We start from the raw sequence: 20,910 nt of genomic DNA on the forward strand, positions 1-20,910 counted from the left end.
TTAACTAATAAAAAAAAAGATAGAAAAAAATATGTAAAATTTTCAAGAAACATTCAAAAAAATATATCATTAATAGTAATCTTGTTGTAGAGGACAATTTGAGATTTTCTTAGATATTAGATCAGCTGGACTTTTCCCATAACATCCCAAAATTGGGTTAGGGTTGATTTCAGGAGTTTTTACTAGTGGATGCTGACCTCATATTGCCAATTGCCTGTTCTAAGGCCCCATCTTCCTCACCTGAATTACACCAAAGTCCTTCACACTAGTAATGGTCTTCCCATTATTTGGTCTTTTCCTTGCATTCACAAAATTCATCTTCCACCAACTCCAATTTGATCACTAAATCCCATGATAAAAAAAACCTTTATAGCTCTCTGGCCTTGTGTAAGAGCATATTGAAGGTGTTGGGTTTTAGGACAAAAGAGAGATGATATAAACTCTACAGTAGTGCTTCTCAAAGTTAAACGTTTCAGAAGGACTTGGAGAGCTTGTTAAAATACAGATTCCTGGGCCGTACCTATAGAGGTTCAGATCTAGTAGATCTGAGGCAGAATAAGAAGGTACATTTCTAACAAGCTCCCAGCATCAGGGAAGGTGCTGGTCTGTGGACCACACTTGGAGAAGCTCTACTTCCATCTTCTTTACTTTACACGCTCAGCTTCCTCTTAAGTTTTCATTCAAACAAAGGGTTTATTTAATAACAGACACCCAGTCACCTACTCTAATGCTCTATCTGGGTCTACAAATAAGAAAACTGACACCTGGAGAACCAGGTCACCTGGTTAGTGGAAGACTGTTCTGTCCATTCTTCTTCAAACCTTCAATCTCACATTAAAGGCTCCCACTATATTTCTACTTTTCTCTCTTCTTCTCTATATCACCAATCTCTCAGTTCTTTGTTAGCTGGGTCATTTATCCTTCCCCAAACAAAACAGAATCATTTTCTTTTTTACTTCAAGTCTTTCCTACCACCATTCTTTCTGCCCTCCCCCCCTTCTCAAAAATATCTACTGTAATGATATTCCCAACACTTCAAATTGAACTCATTAACTTTTTTGACCCTAATATCTATTCTACTTCAGGAACTCACATGCATGGATGGCACATCTTGGACCTCAACATCAACCAGAATTGGGCCACCTCCAAGATTCTGGACTCCCAATAACGGATTATCTTGACAATAGCCTCCTAGGTTTTATGACTCCTTGCCTGCTGTCCATTCTTGCTTCCTCCTAGGCAACCAAGGTAATCCTTCCTTGAGCTATACTTACCACCCTACCCAGACTGGATGACGCTTCACCTGCATCCTCACCAGGGTTCTAGAGTGCCTGCCTCGACTTTCTGCCAAGTCTGTCTTGCCAATCTCCTTCACAGAATTAATCTAAAAAATTGTTTTTTTCTATTCCTAGTCCTCTAAGCATTGTTGGTTATGGTCACATTACTATGTTGATGGAACCTTACTAATACCCTCAGCTAGATTTTCTTGCCTCAAGCAGACAATTTCTTCATCCCCAATTGACTCTTCCTCAAGCTTCCAAAGATATTCCTCAACATTTCCATAATCTTGAACCCCCAAGTCTGCTCCAATACCTCCCATTCCCATTGTCGCTAAAGCAAAACACAAGATGGAAGCCCAAGTCTGGGGCAAGACTGAAGAGGGTTTATTAGCATGCCACACTGTGTCTTGTGGGCGCTGAGAGGCCATTCAAAGTTTTACTTTAGAAAGATCACTCTGGTGGTCATGTGGAGGATGAATTAGAACAGGGTAGAAGCAGATAAATGAGGGATTCAGCAAATGCACAAAGAGGCCATGGAAGAATAAAGAAATAAGAATGACTAAACACAGTACTTTCATATAGTAAGTACACTACAGGCATGCATTGAGCTAATTTATTCTGTCTCTGATTCTGAGGAAAATATATATAGAAAAACATTTACTGAACTTAAAAAATGTATAATTGAGACCAAGAATAGTTTTGCTATGCCTTGTCATAAGGCAAATGAAAGCTATTGTGCAATGGACAGATGGTGCAATGAGATGTAAAATGAAATTAGCAATGATGAAACCCACATGGAAATGAGGGGAAGGTCGATATGTTAAAAGTCAAAGGAATTTGGCTCCATCTTGTCTCGCTTCATAAAAGACTGAGGTCATAGTTTAGTGGCTTTTATTGCAGAAAGTTGCAAGACTATCCATTGTGCCAAAGAACCAAATACTCACCCAGGGTTGTTCAAAGCTATAAGTGCGTCGCCGATCTTCTACATCTTCATCCTGCTTTGCTTGCTGGAACTCCTGTCGTAGACGCTGTATCCGATCATGGTTGCTAGTAGTTGACCTGTTGCTAAAAGAGAGAACGGGCAACAATGAAAACCCTTCACAAATACAATCTGTGCCTTGCAGTTACTAGGAAAAAAGGGCATCTTGCTGACAGATGACACTATTTAAGAGGAAGTGAATTTTAAAAACAGTATCTGGGCATTTGAAATATGTTTTCATTTTGATTAAGACTTATTGAAGTTATTTCAGACAAATATTCAAGAGGGAGAATAGTATTTTTAGACATTCCTTTTTCACAGGAATGTAAAACCTCATTTCCTTTCTGTAATCTGGCAAGGTGTCCACAGAAAAACTTTTTGGAGAAAATATTGCTTTAAAAGTCAGAAATATCAGGGTCCAGTCCTAGCCCCTCCACCTTCTTAGACTAAGGCACTTAATGCCTCTAAGTTTCAGTTTCTTTAAATATATGAAGTGAACATAATAATCATTTTTTGCTCTAAATATCATGCTGTTAACAATCAAGTGAGATAATACCATACAATATAGTCTTACAGTATTATTTCATAATGCCATTATATAAAGTTCCTACTTATGCGGTATCAGAGGTCTATGCACAAAATGCAACTCTCAGAGCATAAATGAAAAGCATTTTTAAAAATAACTTCAGGTGCTAGCTTGATGTAATCAGTTAGTTCATAATGATGTTGCCTTCTTTTTTATAGCAATGAATTTGACTTTATTCTCACAAATGCTTATAACATAGGCTCAGAAGGCAGTATTACACCCCTACACATACACACATACCAATGTAGAAACTGTCATTCAAAGAAGACAAGTGACTTTTTAGAAGCCTCCCAGCTGCCCAGTATTGAAAGTAAGACAAGAATCCAGATTTTTCTGGATTCTAGAGTCCAGTCCCCATCCCACTATACCACGTGTCACTTAGAAAAACACATTGTATTCCAAAACCCCTCCTTTACAAAGTCATACAAATTTTAAAAACAGTATTTTGAAAGAGTAATAGAGATGACCAAAAGTAAATCAATCTTACACCTCCTGCCACTTTTGGTTTATTCCATTCCCTGAGCACTATGTTGCATCCTACCAGAAAAGCTATTCAAGCACACTGGGAATATACTGTCTCCCCAACAAGACTTCAGACCTGTTAAGGATAAGGACCAAGTCTTATATTTATCACATTTACCCTTCAAACTGCTAGCAGAATGGTAAGCGGTAAGTTATTAGGAAGATGAAGTCTCTTCACTGAAAACAGGTTGCCCTGGATACTCAGTGTGTTACTGAGTTCCTTTGGCTGCACACAGTCCTGAGTGATGAAATTTATGAGGCAGCTTGGAAAAATAAAAGTCTGTTATGGTAGAGTACATACAATTCTCAAACCAACATGTCTTTGTATAATTCCACATATTTTGAAGAACTGCAAAGGCTTAAAAAATCTGAAATTGAAAATGTTCATGTATAGGACCAAAGTATTAACATCTCCCATGAATACAAGATAGTCTGTCACCATTTAATCTACTGGGTTGATCCCTATCACCTTTATGTTTTCATCAATTTCATTAGAGCTTCTGGAATATCTTGCTAATATATTCAATTTGGTTATTTTCCCAGTCAATAAAAGGTTGTTTTTCTTCTGACAAACCTTTTGAATTGATTAGCCTGAGAGCATTAAAGGTGAGTAGGTCTGTAAAATGTGCTACTTGACAACATGAGGCTTCAGCCCATATTTATGTACAGCTTTAAAACTTGACCTCCACACTCTTGAGCCAGGCAGATTACTTTTCCTATTGGCTTTCAGAACATCTGTTTGAACAGATAAATTCTCAGTACTGTCTTCCCAATGTGATGCCCAGTTTCTCTCTGTGAAACTGTGATGGTGTAGGCATGAGAATCATTACACTCACAGACAAAGAGACAGAAAAGTGAACATTCATTAATCTCATTGCCATCTTTCCAGCTGTACCTTTTTCTGTTCTGGGCATACTTCACAGCTTTCATAGGATAATTGTAGGAGGCTTGACCGACAAATATAACTAGAAATATTTCTCTATTATTTTCATGTAGCACAGATAGCTTTAATCCAATAATTATTAGGTTCATGAAGTCCACGCCATTGATGAAAATTGACTTCTAACTATTTGTAAATAATTGAAAGTGTATCTCCCAACAGGAATTGACCCAGTATTCTTCATTTGAAATTCTGGCAACTTCAGTGTTTTTCATAGTATTAGATGAGTTCTGGAAGTCACTTCACCCTTATTTCCGAATCTGAGCAGCTGGTGAGACCATTGTTGCACATTCTTTTCCTTTTCTCCTATGCCCTAGAGAATGCCAACCAACTTGCCTAACACTAGGAAAGCCCCTCTAAGGGTTGAAATTAGAAAGCAGGCTGCAATGGTTTTCATGATTGATGAGGACTTCGAAAGACTGGAAGGCCATTCAGCATCCTTGGGGAATAACATTGGCATCTGAAGGTAAAATCCTGGCTTCAAGCGATGAAACCATTGCAGCTGCTCAGTTCTGTTTCTCAGCCTCATCTATAATGATTCAATAATTCATACTTAGACTTCTAATGTTCTTGGTTAGCTCTTCTGCTAAGAAAACCAAAGGAAATTTTAAATTTTCATTAGCACTGATGGCTACCCAACCCAAACTTATATTTGGGTTCATTGACAACTTAAAGTTGCTCATTATATTTTTGAGAAGAGTAGAATAAATATACCATCTGAGTCAATCTGATGGGCGAGTGAGACAATAAAACTCAATGAGGAGTCAATACATCATCTATATATATAAAAGCCTAATATGCAAATTGTCCACTCGGGAGTTCGACTGGGAGACGGGAGTTTGATCGCTCCTTATGACATGTGCTGACCACGAGGGGGCAGAGGGGGCAGCACAGAACGAAGGAAGGCCCCAGCTGGCAGCTGGCAGCAGGGGAAGGGAGGCCCCGGCCGGCAGCCGAAAGGCCTCAATTGGCCCTGATCCCAGGCTGGGCCTAGGGACCTACCTGTGTACGAATTTCATGCACCAGGCCTCTAGTAATTTAATAATAGTTAACAGAAAGGAGGGGTGAGGACAGTAAGACAGTAGAGTCCAATACTAACAGCTTCCCCTTATAATTGGTACTTATAGCCCAACTAAAACTTAATTTTACACACACACACACACACACACACACACACACATACACACATGTCCCAAAAATGCATACATACTTTAACAGGTGATAGCTCAATTTTGAAAATAAAATGTCTTTTAATTAACACTGCTTTTATAATTATTCAAAATGTGTGTATGTATTTTTTGGGACACCCTATATGTTAGCTAAATAAAGAAGGTTAGTTTTGGTTCGGAACAGTCTGAGTTAAGAAAGGATACACTGGATCACACACTCTGGAGATTCCTAACCTGGCATGCATGTCAACACCCTGAAATATATGGAACTCTAAGTTTTCCCATCTATAATTATCATGGGATGTGTCCTCTCCAGTCAGAGGCAGACCACACAGTGTACTAGGCTTTAGAACCTTCAGATTTGCCTACTGCAATGTGCTTCACAAAAGGGGCTGAACGTACCAATTCCTGCTAACTGCAGCCATGGTACCTGTCCTGTATCTGTGCTCCACAGATGGCAATCCAACCGTCTCTTTAGGAAGAGTGAATGGGAAAAATTTTATGGCAGTGGTCCTCACGTATGCACATTACATGAGAGCCGTCCCGAGTGCTTGTTAAAAAATGCTGACTCACTGAGATTGCCCTGGATATTTTCTGACTCAGTAAGTCCTGTGCAGGGCCCAGGAATCTGCTTATGTTCAAAAGCACTGCAGGTGCTATGCGGTGAATACTTTGAAAACAATGCCCACAGTCTTCATAGTCGGGACAAATTCCAATGCTTGTGGGCCATTAACTAAAGAGTGAAGGAGACCCCACTGGAAGCACCAACGTGTATTCTGTGACAAATCTGAGTAATATGCTTGGTCTAGAGGGGAGGCTCTTACTTGGTTGCTGCCCTGAAGGGATATAGGTCTGGTGATGGCTCCTAATTTTTTTTAAAAAGTCAGAACTACAATTTTCGTCCCAAATTTTAAATGTTGGCTTTTTTTAAGATCCTAGATAAGCCCCCTCCCCAAAACTGTCTGTTGTGTACTATCTTGCAACTTCTGCTTTATATTCTGCAGCTGCTGCTGACTTTATAGTTGCTTTTCTAGGCTATTTACTTTTACTGCATCAAGACAAGGCCAGTGGTCCCCTAGTCACAGTCCCAAAACACAAATGTTAAAACAATGGGCATTGTGCATATAGTCTTGTCTCTTGTAAAGTGTCTGCTCCCTCTGATCTGTCAAACCCTGATTACACTGACTGCCCTGCAGGCTTGAGTTCTGGCCTATCTTTTCAGACCTGTATGTGCTGAGAGAGGAGTTTGTGATGTGACTAATTCTTTATGGAGTAAAAGTACTTTCAAATTTACATTTTTAATTAGGGGAAGGAAATCTGAAAAATTGAACTAGAGGGCACAGCTTTAAGATCCAGAATTCAATGGAAGGGAAAACAGCCACTCATTTTTTTAAAAGGGAGGTACCATCTTAGTATACACTCTCCTTCCCATGGAAGAAAAAAAGGGGGAGTGTAACAGAGGGAGGTAATGAATCTTGGCAGGCTTTCGATGGTGCTCATAGGGGGAGATAATTATAATCTCTATCATAAGAGAAGAGAAATTACCAAAGAAAAGGGTAAGATAAATCTGTTCATATCTTTCTGTAATAACCTCTCTTTTTCTTTCCATTTTTACAATTCTACTAGTAAATCTAAGATATCAAATTCCACTTCCTTAAAGCCTTTCCTAAGGCTTCCTTCCTGTTCTTTTCAATTCGTCAATAATACTAGTAAGTGTCCTCTGACCCAAATACTGTTTAACAGTTTTATAGAACTTACATGTATGTTTCTCTTTCTTAAATTTTTATACCTTTATCACAACCACTTAACATGTATATATTTTGTATGTCGCATCCCTGTGGCAGGGAAAATTGTTCAGCAAATATTTGTGATGGACAGACTTTAAGGTGGGTGCATGATTCCCACCTCTTGCTATTCACACCTTTGTGCAAAGCCCCACCCTTGAGTGTGGGCAGCCTATGACTTGCTTCTATGCAGTGAAATGCAACAAAGGTCAAGGAATATATATGATCACATTGCTGTGCTTATATAAGAACAGTGTCCATCTTAATAGTCCATCTCTGTCTTTTCTGGCCTTGAAGATTAAAGCTGCCATGGATCTCACAGCTACATAAAACAGAATGCTGCCAACAACTTCAGGAGAAGGAACAACGCTGCCTCCTGGGGCCTCCAGGTGAGAACCCAGCCTGGCTGACACCCTGAATGCACTGGATGAGACCTTGAGCAGAGGATTCAGCTAAGCTGTTGCCAGACTCCAGACCCACAGACACAGATATAATTAACGAGTGTTTTAAGCTGCTAAGAATCTGTTAGTTTGTTATGCAGCAATAGAAAACTGTACCCATTGACAGACAACAGGGGGGTGCGGGCATGAGTGGGGGGGATAGGGAGTAACGTGGGGATAAGGACACATATGTAATAACTTAATCAATAAAAAAATAAAATTAAATTAAATTAAAAAATTGACAAAAGCCCTACCTGCATGCCAACCTGCAGCTTTATTCGCAATTGCTAAAACTTAGAAGCTTTCTAAGTTTTAAAACTTAAAAGGCTGTCTTCCCAATTGGCAGTACAATTTTGCCAAGATCTGAGCAGAAATTTCATCAAAGAAGACATATAGATGACAAATAAGTATGAAAAAATGTTTAACACTATTTGTCATTATGGAATTACAAAATGAAACAAAAATAAGATGCTACTACATACCTATTCGAATGGCTAAAATATGGACTTAATAAGAACATGTCATCATCGGTTCACTAACTGTAACAAAGATGCCCTACTAATGTAAGATGTTAACAGGGGAAGCTGGGTGTAGGGCATTTGAGAACTCTGTTTTACCTTCACTGATTTTCTGTAACTCTAAAAGTGCTCTAAAACATAAAGTTTATCATAACAAAAAGTAAATAAATCATGCCTGGCACGTGGTCATGTTATATAATTAAAAAAAAAAAGAAAAAAAAAGAAAACTGTACCCACTGATGCCAATGTCAGCAATGTGACTTGACTTGGCTAATAGGATGTGACACAAATAGGGGTTTAAAATGCAATGGCAAGGTGAGTCTGCTCTCTTGTGTCTCATTACAACAAAAGATAACAAACTCCCTACACCTTCCTCCCTTGAATACACACACATACATCCCCACTACACTACATTACACTACTACCACCACATCGCTTTAAAAAATGTTAGGGGGTTATACATATTACATGAAAGAAAGTAGTCTAGAAGCACACAGACCTATGCCCTACCCACAGTTGCAACCAAATATTACCTGTTGCAAAAGCATGTTGGCGAGAACGGAATAAGTGAGAGGAACCATATTTGAAGAATAAATTTTACCACTGTCATTTATATAGTTAGTTATGCCAAAGTTCTGGTCTCAGAGAAAAACTGCACAAAGTAAATACAGGGTGGGGCAAAAGTAGGTTTACAGTTTGCATAGAAAATAATACAATGATTAATAAATAATAGTACAAGAATAAACTGTATTTCATGTAGGGGTGACTCCTTTTGTCAACCTCCCAATCACTTCACCCAAAACACACCACTCTGGTTCTGTGATCTCTGAAAATTAGCCTTCATGAGACCAAAGCAGAAATGTGGATGTTTTCCCAGAGTGTGGTGAAACTAGACCTGCCAACCAGGTCATTAGGTAAAACTGAACTCAAGGGCTCACTCCTGGCAGAGACTGGTGACCTGCTAGAATCTCAAAGGAGATATATTCCTGGTTAAAACTGTCTATTAATGGTAGACGCCAATTTAGTGCCAACAGGAATTCCCCATTTGGGGTGCAGTGAAGAAGGAACTTTATTCAACCCAAAACAACCTTCTTGGGTTGACAGCTCTGCTCTGCCTTGCACTGCACTGTGCTGTTCTGTTCTGCTCTGTTCTGGCCTGCACTGCCCTGCTCCAGTGAGGCGGTCTTTGGTGTTTCAGCTCACCCAGGGAAACACAGTCTTAAGTTTTCAGTGGAAAAGGAAAATAGGCTCTCAGAGCCAGAGGGGAGCTGGCTTATACAGACAGAAGTCCCCACTTCTGTGTCCCTGACTGGTCTGTCTTCATGCAACTGAGGACTCTAAATCCTGGCAGTTTGAGTGGTCCAAAAGGCACTATCCTGATTGATCAGTGATAATGTTGATGGAGATATAGCTGCACAGCTCTGATTGGATGGAGAAAGCCTCAGTCCTATTGGTTGAAATACAATTCCAGAACCTCCTTTATACCAGCTAGCTGAGCTGGCAGAAACACAGTGCAGTCAGGCAGTTCAGTGCAGGCTTCTCCCTGAAGAGCAGTTTGCATGAAAAGTCCTTATGCAGAAATGGCTGCTGGGCTCTGTTTTTTAAAATTTGAGCCCAGTTAACCATCCGAAGCCCTGCTCTCTCAGAGTCTACAAAACTTAGTTTGGTTTTAAAACTGATTTTACTTATTTTGCCAAGGGTCCAGGCATTAACAGATGTCCTCCAAACCCCCAATTTACAAAAGATTGGTACACAGTAAAGATTTGGGGTAACCATATCAGCTTATATCTTTAGCCTTTTCATTTTTGAGATATAATTCTCAGCCCAAGTAATTTATTTTTGGACCTAGGTACAAAATTCTATTCCAAATGCTAGTGAATTTCACACCTGCAATTGGCATCCAATTACTGGGGATACAAAAGGGCATTATTCGTTTCCCAATTAAAAAATATAAAAATAAATTTCCGAATTATATCGTGAGATCTTGGAAACAATGAATCTCCACACTTGATGCTTTTTCCTAGTGTATTTCTCTTACTCACTCAGGTATTCCCACACAGCCCGGAGGGACAATGCTAGAATTCTGCTAACTGCCAACTTCTCTGCTTAAGGAGCTCTTTCTCCTCCGCTTGCCAGAGCATCACAGTCCTAGGGTCACACAGGCTCTGGGATTCCCAATCAAGACTTCTGAACATCAGTACAGTCTATCCCAGCACTCTCAGAAAAGAGAAGGCAGTATATTAAAGCTCCAAGGACTCCATTTACGCTCAAGGATTGTGACTTCTCCAAGCCTTGATGATGCATTTAGGTAATGATACAAACCTTCACAGGAGGTTCCCATGGTTTTTTAGTCACTTATTTGAAGTAAAGGTATCTCTTTATTGACTTCCTTGGTAATTACACAAATGGAAGACTAAAGATTCAGCACATTATATAAACATTCCACCCTAAGATTACTATTCTTTTTTGAAAGATTTTCATTGAAAAAAAATTAGAGTACCTTTCCCTTCCTTGTCCAATTACTAATTCTTCTTGCATCCTAAGAAAGAGAAAACACTCAGTCCCTTTATTTAGACCAATGACAAATCTAAAATTCAGCTAATTCATAGATATCACTTAAAACAGACACCAGGCCTGGATTAGGCAAAAAGTGACACCAGGAAAACATGTAGGACAGGCCTGTCACATAGCTTTAGAAACAGGCAGCCAGCAACGACCAAAAGTGTCTCAGATCATTAAGCAACGTTTCACTGTGATGTCATGCACGGATGTGCAGAGTTGTAATCCTTTCAAAACAGACAGATTGTCAGCATGATAAAGTGGATACAAACAAGTTCTTGAACAGGGATGACTAAAGCATTGGGGGCAGAATGTCACTGAACTAAAACGGGATTCCAGCACAACCCCCAGGAACTGACACCATTCAGAAACTATAGGTAAACAACGCGCTCCTCACTGAGATGCTCTCCTGTACTGATTAGCAGTTCCATAAAGTATTCCTGATCCTGTAATCACCAAAGAGTTAAAATCCACAGATGTCAGAACTGAGTTTGTAATTGCTATAAATTAGTGAGCGAACACAGGTTTCTCATTTAAAGACATTATAACTGTACGGTAAAATGGAGTACTTGCAACATGTTTTTGTTCCTGGCACTCAAATCAGTAGCATTTTTTGTAAAATCCTGGGTGTGTGACAGGTTCCTCTCTCTGAACATGTGCTTATTCTTGGGGAGAAAAACCGCTAAATGGTAACGAATTTGTCGCCTAAATTGTTTTAGTGAGCTACATTGTGCCTTCATCTTTGCTTACTTAAAACAGAGTGAAGTGGTGTCACCCTCCCTGAGAAAGCTTTTGCTTCTCTTGGAAGAACCTGGAGTACTTCCCCCGAGAGTGCATGGGTTTGCCTCCTGTCACCTATTCAGGCAAGGAAGCATAAATTGCTAAATTAAAACAGAAAGAAGGAACAGACTCAAATGCTGTGAAAAAGCAAACTGAACTTTCAGATTAGTTAAGCATTAGAGTAACCTGGCTTAGACTGGGGCTTTCTACTATGGATGGCTCAAACTAGAAGATTTATGAGCAATACGGGGAAGGAGTGGGAAGGTTAAACCAAGAAATGTATCAATTACCAAAGTACAAATAAAAATAGCTCCCCTGCACAAGCTTCATTAAGTTTTATCAGCAAGTTTCTTGGGGTTTTACACTCAAACCACAGGTCATAAATTCACAGTAAATCCCCCCATATGTTCACAAAACACCTGAATTCAATTTCTCTTCTGCTTGTGAAGTAGGAATGTGATGCTCAAATTAATTATGCATGCAAAGTTAGTTTCTAACTGGGGCAGCTTTTTCATCAATCTTAGCATTTTTATATTGGTATAGAGGTATAAATTCTCTTTCAAGTTTGAACAGTGAAAAACAAAAGTTAGTAAAAACCTTGTTACAATGTTTGCATTTTTCTATAGACATGTTTGAACTACAACAAATGGTATTCATATTTACTTTAAAGTTTTTAGACAAATATTTCTTTGGATATGTACAAACTACCTTGAATTATAGACAAAGTCTAAACTGAAGCTAAATGCTATATTTATGTGTTTGTATACATGTGAAATTAGCTACTTAGGAAATATCATGCCATTGTCAGTTTATTTTCACAGTTTTACCCATCATTTATACTAGGAAAAGAGTTATGAGAAACACAAATCCCAAAGGCACTCACGTTCCTCAGCTGATAAAATTCATTTTCAGATTCTGACACCCAAGATTTGTTGTCCATTTCACACCAATTTCAGTGTAATAAATCATCACAAAGTAAAAACATGCAGCTATGTTCTGGGTTAAAAAGATAGTCTCCACACAGTTAATACTGCATTGCTTCTGATGTGATGAGTAACGGGGATGGTCGCCTGTCTCCTTCAGGAAGACTCAGGACTCGATCTCACCTAGTCCCTCCGTGGTCATTCAGTAACAGGGCCATCATTTTATCAGCAGGAAAATCTCAGGAATGCAACCCTTACCCATATTTTAATAATATCATCATTCTTCCTTACTAGCCTGTCATTGGTCTCAGGCAGGAGTGAGACAAATTTAGCTTTACTTTTTTGAGGGGAATTACTTCAGCTACAAAGAACATGTATATGTGCACAGACATACATACTTCTAGGAAGCAACAACAAACACACTCAAAAAATACATTCTATTATGAGCCTGTGGTGGCTTTTCCTGACTACAAAATCTCACAGAAATAGTCCAAGTCAGTTTCTAACCAAAAAGATTATAAATCTATTGCAGTCACACCTCCAATGAGGCATTGGCTTAAGATGGCACAAAAGTAATATTACTTAGGAAGCTTTAAAAAACTATCATTACAAAACTAATTATCAAAGTTGTTTCAGAAACTGTATTCTAATAAAAAATTTTAAACAAATGATTTTTGAATATTGTGAGAGTGAATGTTAGAGCTCAAAACCCAAGATAGTGGGAAAATCCAGATTGAACTTCTGCAGGCCCCTGAAGGAGGACAGGTACAGAAGCAGAGTTTTCTGTGCCTCTGTCTTCCCAAATTGCTAGCTGGCTACCCTGTGTAGCTTTATATGAATAAATGATGGGAGAGAAAATGTTTTCCAGGTATCCCAATGAATTTAAGGGCATTCTTTTTTTAAATTTATTTTTATTGATATTTAGAGAGAGAAGAAGGGAGAGAGGGGGAGAGAGAGAAAGAGAGAGAGAAACATCGATGTGAGAGCATAACATTTGATCAGCTGCCTGCTGCATGCCCCCCACTGGGGATTGAGTCTGCAACCTGGAATTGAACTAGCAACCATTTGGTGCACAGGCTGACACCCAACCAACTGAGCCACACTGGCCAGGGCTAAATTCTTGAAAACTAAATGTTACTGCCTATAAGAAACTGCATCTGTCATCTTTTTTAACAATGCGAGAAGCGGTTATAATTTGGGGTTAATGCTTACAGTGTGTGATTTTCATGAACTGTTTAATAAATGGCAAGGATATATAAGATATTCTAATAGGTTAGAGCTGAAGAAAGTTTATGCATTTTACTATTTCTTCAATAATACCACTGGGAATATAAAGGTTAGCCAGTTGTGACTCACAGTTAAAGTCTGTGCTTCAAACAAAAATATACATTTGGGTGTCTGAATAAAGAGGAAAAGGAATTTAATATTACAGGTGAAAATCTTGAAAAACTAAAAGAAGAGCAAAAATCAGGAATACATTATAAAAATTTGAAATAAAAAAGCAGTGAAAATTAAATTACAAAACCTGATAGATTTTAATGATAAAATGAAAATGATTACCATGTTCTTGTTAATATTAGAGAGGTTTTTTTTTTGGGGGGGGGTTGTTAATTTATTTATTGTCTAAAGTTTTACATATGTCTCCTTTTTCCCCCCCAATTGAATATTAGAGAGGTTTTATCATGCAAACATAGAAATATAGAAGCATTATTTTAATTCTTTAATCATGAACCAATTATAGAATTCAAGGCTAACATTTTCATTGTTTTTGCAATCTCTGTCTTTAATGATAGCATAATTGTCAAAAAAAAAAAAAAACTACACAAAATTAAGCTTTTTTTAAAAGATAAAAATTCCGGTATAATGCAGTGCTTAATGCTCATGTCATAATTCTAAATCATGGCTAAATTCTATATGGCTTTCCTGAAATGACTTAAAATGGAAAATAATGTACATTTTATGAGTGGCTAACTCTGAAATGTTTTTGAGAACTAGAATAAAAGTAGAAACATACATTGATTAGTTTTTTGTTTTTTTAAACCAGAACACTGGATGTGTGAACCCTGAGAAAGGAAATACCTAATAAGAAAGGCTCTCAGTGGCCAACTGGATTCAAACTTAAAAACATACAAAAATACCCCAGAGCCCAGCAGCCATTTCTACACAGAGGCCTGTCATGCAAACTGCACTTCAGGGAGAAGCCTGCACTGAACTGCCTGTCTGCACTGTTTCTGCCATCTGAGCCAGCCCTTGGACAGGAGTTCCCTTTGAAAGGAGTTCCTGGAATTGTCTTTCAACCAATAGGACTGTGACTTTCCCCATCTAATCTTAGCTGTGAGCTATATTAACATCAGCATTTTCACTGACCAATCAGAACAGCTCCATTCTACCAATCAGGACAATGCTCTTTGGACCAATCAAACTGTTAGGATTTGGAGTCCTCATTTGGACAGACTAACCAGGGATTCAGGGGTGGGGACTTCTATCTACATAAGTCAGTTCCCCTCTGCCTTCAAAAGTGCACTTTTCCTTTCCACTCAAGACTGAAGACTGCTTTTCACCAGCTGGAGCTGAAACAACAAAGATAATCTTGTCAGAGGAGAGCAGCACAGGAGCAGAGCTCAGCAGACCAGAGCAGGTGAAGCAGACCGGAGCAGAGCTGTCTAGCAGGAGAGAGCCCTAGGCCACCTGGTCCTGGGAGGCACAGCCATGCTGCACTGTTTTATAATTGAGCTGAAACACTATTGTATCACAATTGAGCAGTTTGCACTGAATAAAGTTTCCTTCTTCGCCACAACCCAATTTGGGGATTCCTGTTGGCATTGAAATGATGTCAACGACCACTGGTTGACAAATGTGCCCAAATGAAAAACTGGTATGTGTTACTGATTTTTAAACCCTTTTTAGATCATTGAAATATTTTTCTTGACAAATAATTTTTAACCTCCATTTATGCTCCTAACTAAATTCATAATTAGTAGTTAATAATTTTAATTAATAATTTTCTAGGCTTTTCTTCTATTCACAATTTGGCCATGTCCCGATGTACTAATAATCTACCTGGAATGAGGAAATAAAAGAGTTAGAAATGCCAATCAATTTAATTTCTCATTTCATGTTTAGCTGAATTATAATGAGAAAACACAAAAAGTGTGACATATTGGTTTGGAATTATTGATGGATTTTAAAGTGGCTTGCACCATTCTTTTGTAAATTCCATGTTTTCAAAGTAATACCTATTATGTGCAGTTTATATTTTAAAATGCTAACTAAAAGGTTTAAAATAAAAGAATCTCCTGCTTCATCAGGCATTGTCCCAAAAGACCTTTTGCTTTCTCACTGATTTATTTTTACAAACTCCCAACAGCAGTACTTTTGTATGCAACTACCTTTTTCTTCTAAAAGTGTAATTAATTTTCAAACACATTGGTTAGCTGTGGGTTTGCTTGTAGTTAATCGAGATTTTACTGTATCAGAGTGCTTAAACATGACTTTAAAATTAAACTATAGTTAAATAAAATGAGAAAAAAAACTCTTTACTTATTTTGTGAGCATGATATTCACAATAGAAGAGATTTTTTTCCTCTGGTTTGACATTTTTCTCTCTCAATTTCAAAGATTTTCAAACTTCTAAACAAAAAAATCAACAATATTGAATTCCAGACACAAATTGTTTAAAATTAAAATTTTGATGAAAAACTTTTGACCTTTATAAGTTGATTGATATGGTAAAATTTTCAAATCTCTATGTCTAAAATGTTCAAAGACTTTAATTTGACACTTTACTAACTTAACTTTCTTTTGGGGGAAAAAAGTCATTTAACATGTTTAGGTTTTAATGAAGATTAGTTTTGCTATAAGAAACACAGGATTCTTGATCTTTCCATTAACAAAGAAGAGCTGGAAAACAGGAAGAGTAGCAGCCAGCCAAGGTGCTACTGAACCAAGAGAAGAAGCAAAGGTCACAGGAATTCAGGTGCACATTTCAAAACCGGCCTTGGTGTCTGAAGCTCACCAAGGCAGGATCTGTGCCAGCTTATACCTGACCGCAAAGGAGAAAGAAATGGAGCAAAGCATCTGTTAAAACTCAGAGTGATCCTTTCCAAGCAGACTGTAACACTGCTTTTCTTGTACTTTTATGTTCAACCAATGTCCAAATAGTAGTGTACAAGGAAGCTAAGCCAAGATCCATCCCTTTATTCTATTGATGAGGCAACTGAGATCTAGAGAGATAAAATAACATGCCAAGGTCAACAAAGGAGGAGATGGCAGGCTTAGGGCAATGCAAGTATGTGGGTTCTTAGCTCAGGGCTACTCCAGGGGGGCACATGTGTGAACACTCTGTTGTGGGCTACATCTTCCTGATGCATAGACATTGGAGGGAAAGATTTCTCATCTGTGACATACTTGAATTAGGATATATCAAGAGTGTACACGCCTTCTATCTATCTGTCTGTCTCTCTCAGAATACACTTTTAGTTAAAAATATAAATTTAAAGTAAACATGATACTATTTCTTATTTATTCCACATGAGATCAGCAATTGAAGTCTTTGAGGTACATCATTCCTAAAAGAGTATCATATTTGAGGTATAATAAAAGCAAAAATAAGAAAACCAGCCTTTGGCCATTTTAATTCATATCCTCCAAAAGTCAGTCAAATTTATATAATTCCTTTGCCCAAGATGTATCTTTTATTAGCAATCAGTTTCATTCAAAGTCTTATAGGAAAGGAGAATTAAATATTAAGGTCCAGAGAATTTTAAGTATCTATTCCATTATCTTAAATATAACTACAGACAAACCACCAAAGCAAACCTTTTTCTCCCCCTTACCCTTCAACATAAATAAAACTTTTAGTATTTTCCCTTATGGTGTAATTCATACCAAATGATGACAGTATTTACAGTGTCTGCTTTGAAAGGGCATAGTTTCTATTCCTACTTCAATTAAAGCCGCTGAGCAACTATGTTTTCCAGAAACAATTAGCAGAGGAAAACACCATTCCCTTGCTCTAGCCCTTTTAGAGTAGGGTAGTAAGTACCCTTTCTTACCACTAGTGGCATTGAAGTAATTATTTAATGTTAAAGTTCACTTCCTCTGGTGTAAATTTTGGGTTTAGTTGACAGTAAAAAGAAACATCAATTTATTAGAAGATAAAACTTGTTCTCCAGTAATGGAGCAGCTATTACATAAATTTATTGCAGTTTAATGTTCTCACATATAAAGCAATTGGAGTTTTCTGACAAACATGCTTGCCACTGAAATGACAGTGTGTATCTTGTGGGATGATCTGTTGATGGGAGACTATAATGGGAGGCTTCAATGAAAAATTATCTATGGGAACATAATAATTTGTGTTGGGCAAATACAAGTGAAACTTTCTCCTCGGTGAGTTTGAAAGAAAAGAAATGCTGTAAACTCTATAGCCACGTGAACCCCCTTAGTACCCACAGGGTGGCCTTCCTGGCAATGGACTCAATGAGCGATGCCTGGATTCTGAGCAAGGAATGATGTAGACAATCCCAGACGGGCATCACTTGATTCTCCTCATCAATAAGGAACAATAGTAGACAAATGAGCAGGTACAATTATTTTCAAAGGCTGAATGCCCGGGCCACACTTGCCTTGTGGAAACTAAAGCACATTTACTCAAGAGATTGTTTCTTCCCAGACAGTGCCCCCATCTTCCATATCTCCTCTCATTCCTAATGAGAGAGATAGAGTGGCCAAGGCGGCAGGAGATGGTAGCTTATTTCTTTGTATCCCCTCTCCCCCGCGACCCCCCACCCGTCCCACAACACACATAGCACCATGCCTGCTATTGAAGTAGCTTCCATCAGGGTTGGTACTCATTACTTGTGCTTGAAAATGTTTTTCTCCAATTCATATGGGAAGATTAGTTGAGACTTAAAACTGGTATAAAATATTTCTTTAATTTGTAATATGTAGCCACAACTACCATCATTATTTATTAAGCACCTATTAAGTGACAGGTACTACCACTTAAATTGTTCAGAATACAAAGATGTGATAAGTGGTTCCTATACTCAACAGTCAGGTAACATAAAAATAGATAAGATCTTAAGTGATACAGGTAAAGCATACTTTTTTTGTGAAAATAAGAGGAGGGAGTGATCAATTCTTAAGGTGGGCTTGGAGTGAGGAATAGGTATCAGCCAGGCTGAGATACGGGACCACATGCATGTGAGGCAGGTTTAAGAAGCAGTCAGTGGTTCTGGGTCCCTGTGTGGATGCTGATTATTCCTAAAAAGGGGCTGCTGAGACCTCCAATCAAACACAACAGATTGACCAATTAAAAAATGAGCAAAAGACTTGAATAGACACTTCTCCAAAGAGGACACAGAGATGGCCCATAGACATATAAAAAGATGCTCAATGTCAGTAATCATAAAAAAATGCAATTAAAACTACAATGAGATACACCTCACACCTGTTAGAATGGCTATCACCAATAAATCAACAAACAATGTGTTGGTGAGGATGTGGAGAAAAGGGAACCCTCATGCACTTTTGGTAGGAATGCACATTGGTGCAGCCACTATAGAAAGCAGTATGGAGTTTCCTCAAAAATTAAAAATGGAACTGTCTTATGCCCCATAGAAATCCAAAACACTAATCCAAAAGAATGATGCCCCTCTATGTTCATTGCACTGTTATTTACAATAGCCAAGATTTGGAAGCAGCCCCAGTGCCCATCAGTAGATGAGTGGATAAAAAAAAAAAAAAAAAAAGCCAGTCAGAGAAAGACAAATACCATATGATTTCATTTATATGTGGAATCTAATTGAAAAAGAATATAGAAAGGCTAGCATCCTGACTCTGTTAATCAGTATCCTAGTGTACATTCTTGGTAGCATATGATTAAGTCACTGCCCTTTCTTAACAAGCTGGTCTTGCAAGACCTGTTTTCCTAATTACTCCCAATTTACAAAGGGCCATAAACAAAGGATGTAACAGCTTAGCTGGAGGCACTACTCAGAAGAGGCATTTAGATACAATCTAACTTCCCCATTCTAACTGACTCAGGAGGGGCTGTGAAGCCCACCACAAAAGCCTGGTAGTTAGGAAACAGATAGAAAACAAAGAAACCTAGGAATATATATATGGGGCAATCTCATTGTATCATTTGTTCAGGCTTTGGATCTTTGAATTCCCTGAGCCAGCAGTGCTGCTTGAATAAAGGTCTCTCCTGATACCTCAAGAGCTTAACTGTTGCTTTTCTGTGCCAATTCCACAACATAATAAACAAAATAAACAAACAAATAGAAACAGACTCATAGATACAGAGAACAGACTGAGAGCTGTTAGAGATTGGGAGGCTGGATAAAAAAGGTCAACAGATTAAGCAAAAAATCCCCTCACAGACACAACAGTATGGTGATTATCAGAGGGAAAGAGGGGTGGGAGAGGTAAAGGATAAAGGGGAATAAATGGTGAAGTAAGGATATCTGACTTTGGGTTGTGAACACACAATACAGATGATGTACTATATAGACTGTACACTTGAAACCTATATAATTTTTTTGAAACCTATATAATTTTATTAACCAATGTCACTCCAATAAATTCAACATTTAAAAAAAAAAGACTACCAGAAGAAAAGAAATCAGACTGAATACATATATATGACTCAGCTAACTTCTAAAACCCCGCTAAAGCATGAACAAAGAAATAATGAGTCTTAAAACTACAAAGATAAAGAGAATGACAAGAAGAGACCACAGTAAATGAAAGACAAGACTTTAGAAGCTGGAAGGTTAAGGAATGAGACTCGGCATACTGGAAAAGGCAGAACCTAAGCCTGCATCAGGGAAGATGCTGAGAGGCAGTTTCAGTTCTGCAGGGCTCAGGAACTGAAAGGGTTAACTGGAGAACACAAGCCTTGAGCATTACAAAAATCTAACAAATGTCAAAGGGAAACTCATTCTGTAAGCCTGAGCCTTGTAAAAATATGTTCCCCTTGAGCTAATATCTTACAGGAAATTCTAAGACCACAACTCTTGCACAGCCCAGATACATGCTCAGCAGAAGCTGCCTGCAGCCCAGCCCAGATACTACGTCAACAGAAGCCTCCTGAAGCCCAGCCCAGATACAGTACATGCATTAATATGAAGCCACCTACAGCACGGTCCAGATACCAGTGTCAGCCGAAGCCTGCAGCTTTCCCTAGGCACAGAAAAAGCCTGCTTCCTCCCCATTTGCCACTGACTCCTTTCTCAGATTCAGTCCACCTGCACCCAGGTGCCTTGAATAAATACCACTTTGATTACCCTGAATCTTGAGTCAGTTCTGTGTGACCCCGACCTAACCTGGAACATTTCAGAACGACTCGGGAACTGAGACACAGGAACCTCTGAACACCCACAGCCAGATACACATGGGCTAGAGCAGATGAATCTTTGGGCA

At 38.4% G+C, this 20,910-nt stretch overlaps 1 protein-coding gene across 4 annotated transcripts in view; it reads right to left on the reverse strand.

Annotated features, from left to right (window-relative positions):
- PARD3 (par-3 family cell polarity regulator) overlaps positions 1-20,910 on the reverse strand; it is a 744,562-nt gene that overhangs the window by 41,421 nt on the left and 682,231 nt on the right. For all 4 annotated transcript variants that reach the window (XM_014545438.1, XM_014545437.1, XM_014545440.1 and 1 more), the window contains one exon: positions 2,225-2,345. In XM_014545438.1, coding sequence (XP_014400924.1) covers positions 2,225-2,345 — 121 coding nt within the window. The remainder of the gene's footprint in view (positions 1-2,224; positions 2,346-20,910) is intronic.

The sequence above is a fragment of the Myotis brandtii genome, unplaced genomic scaffold (genome assembly GCF_000412655.1).
Source record: "Myotis brandtii unplaced genomic scaffold, ASM41265v1 scaffold41, whole genome shotgun sequence".
Classification (NCBI taxonomy): Eukaryota; Metazoa; Chordata; class Mammalia; order Chiroptera; family Vespertilionidae; genus Myotis; species Myotis brandtii.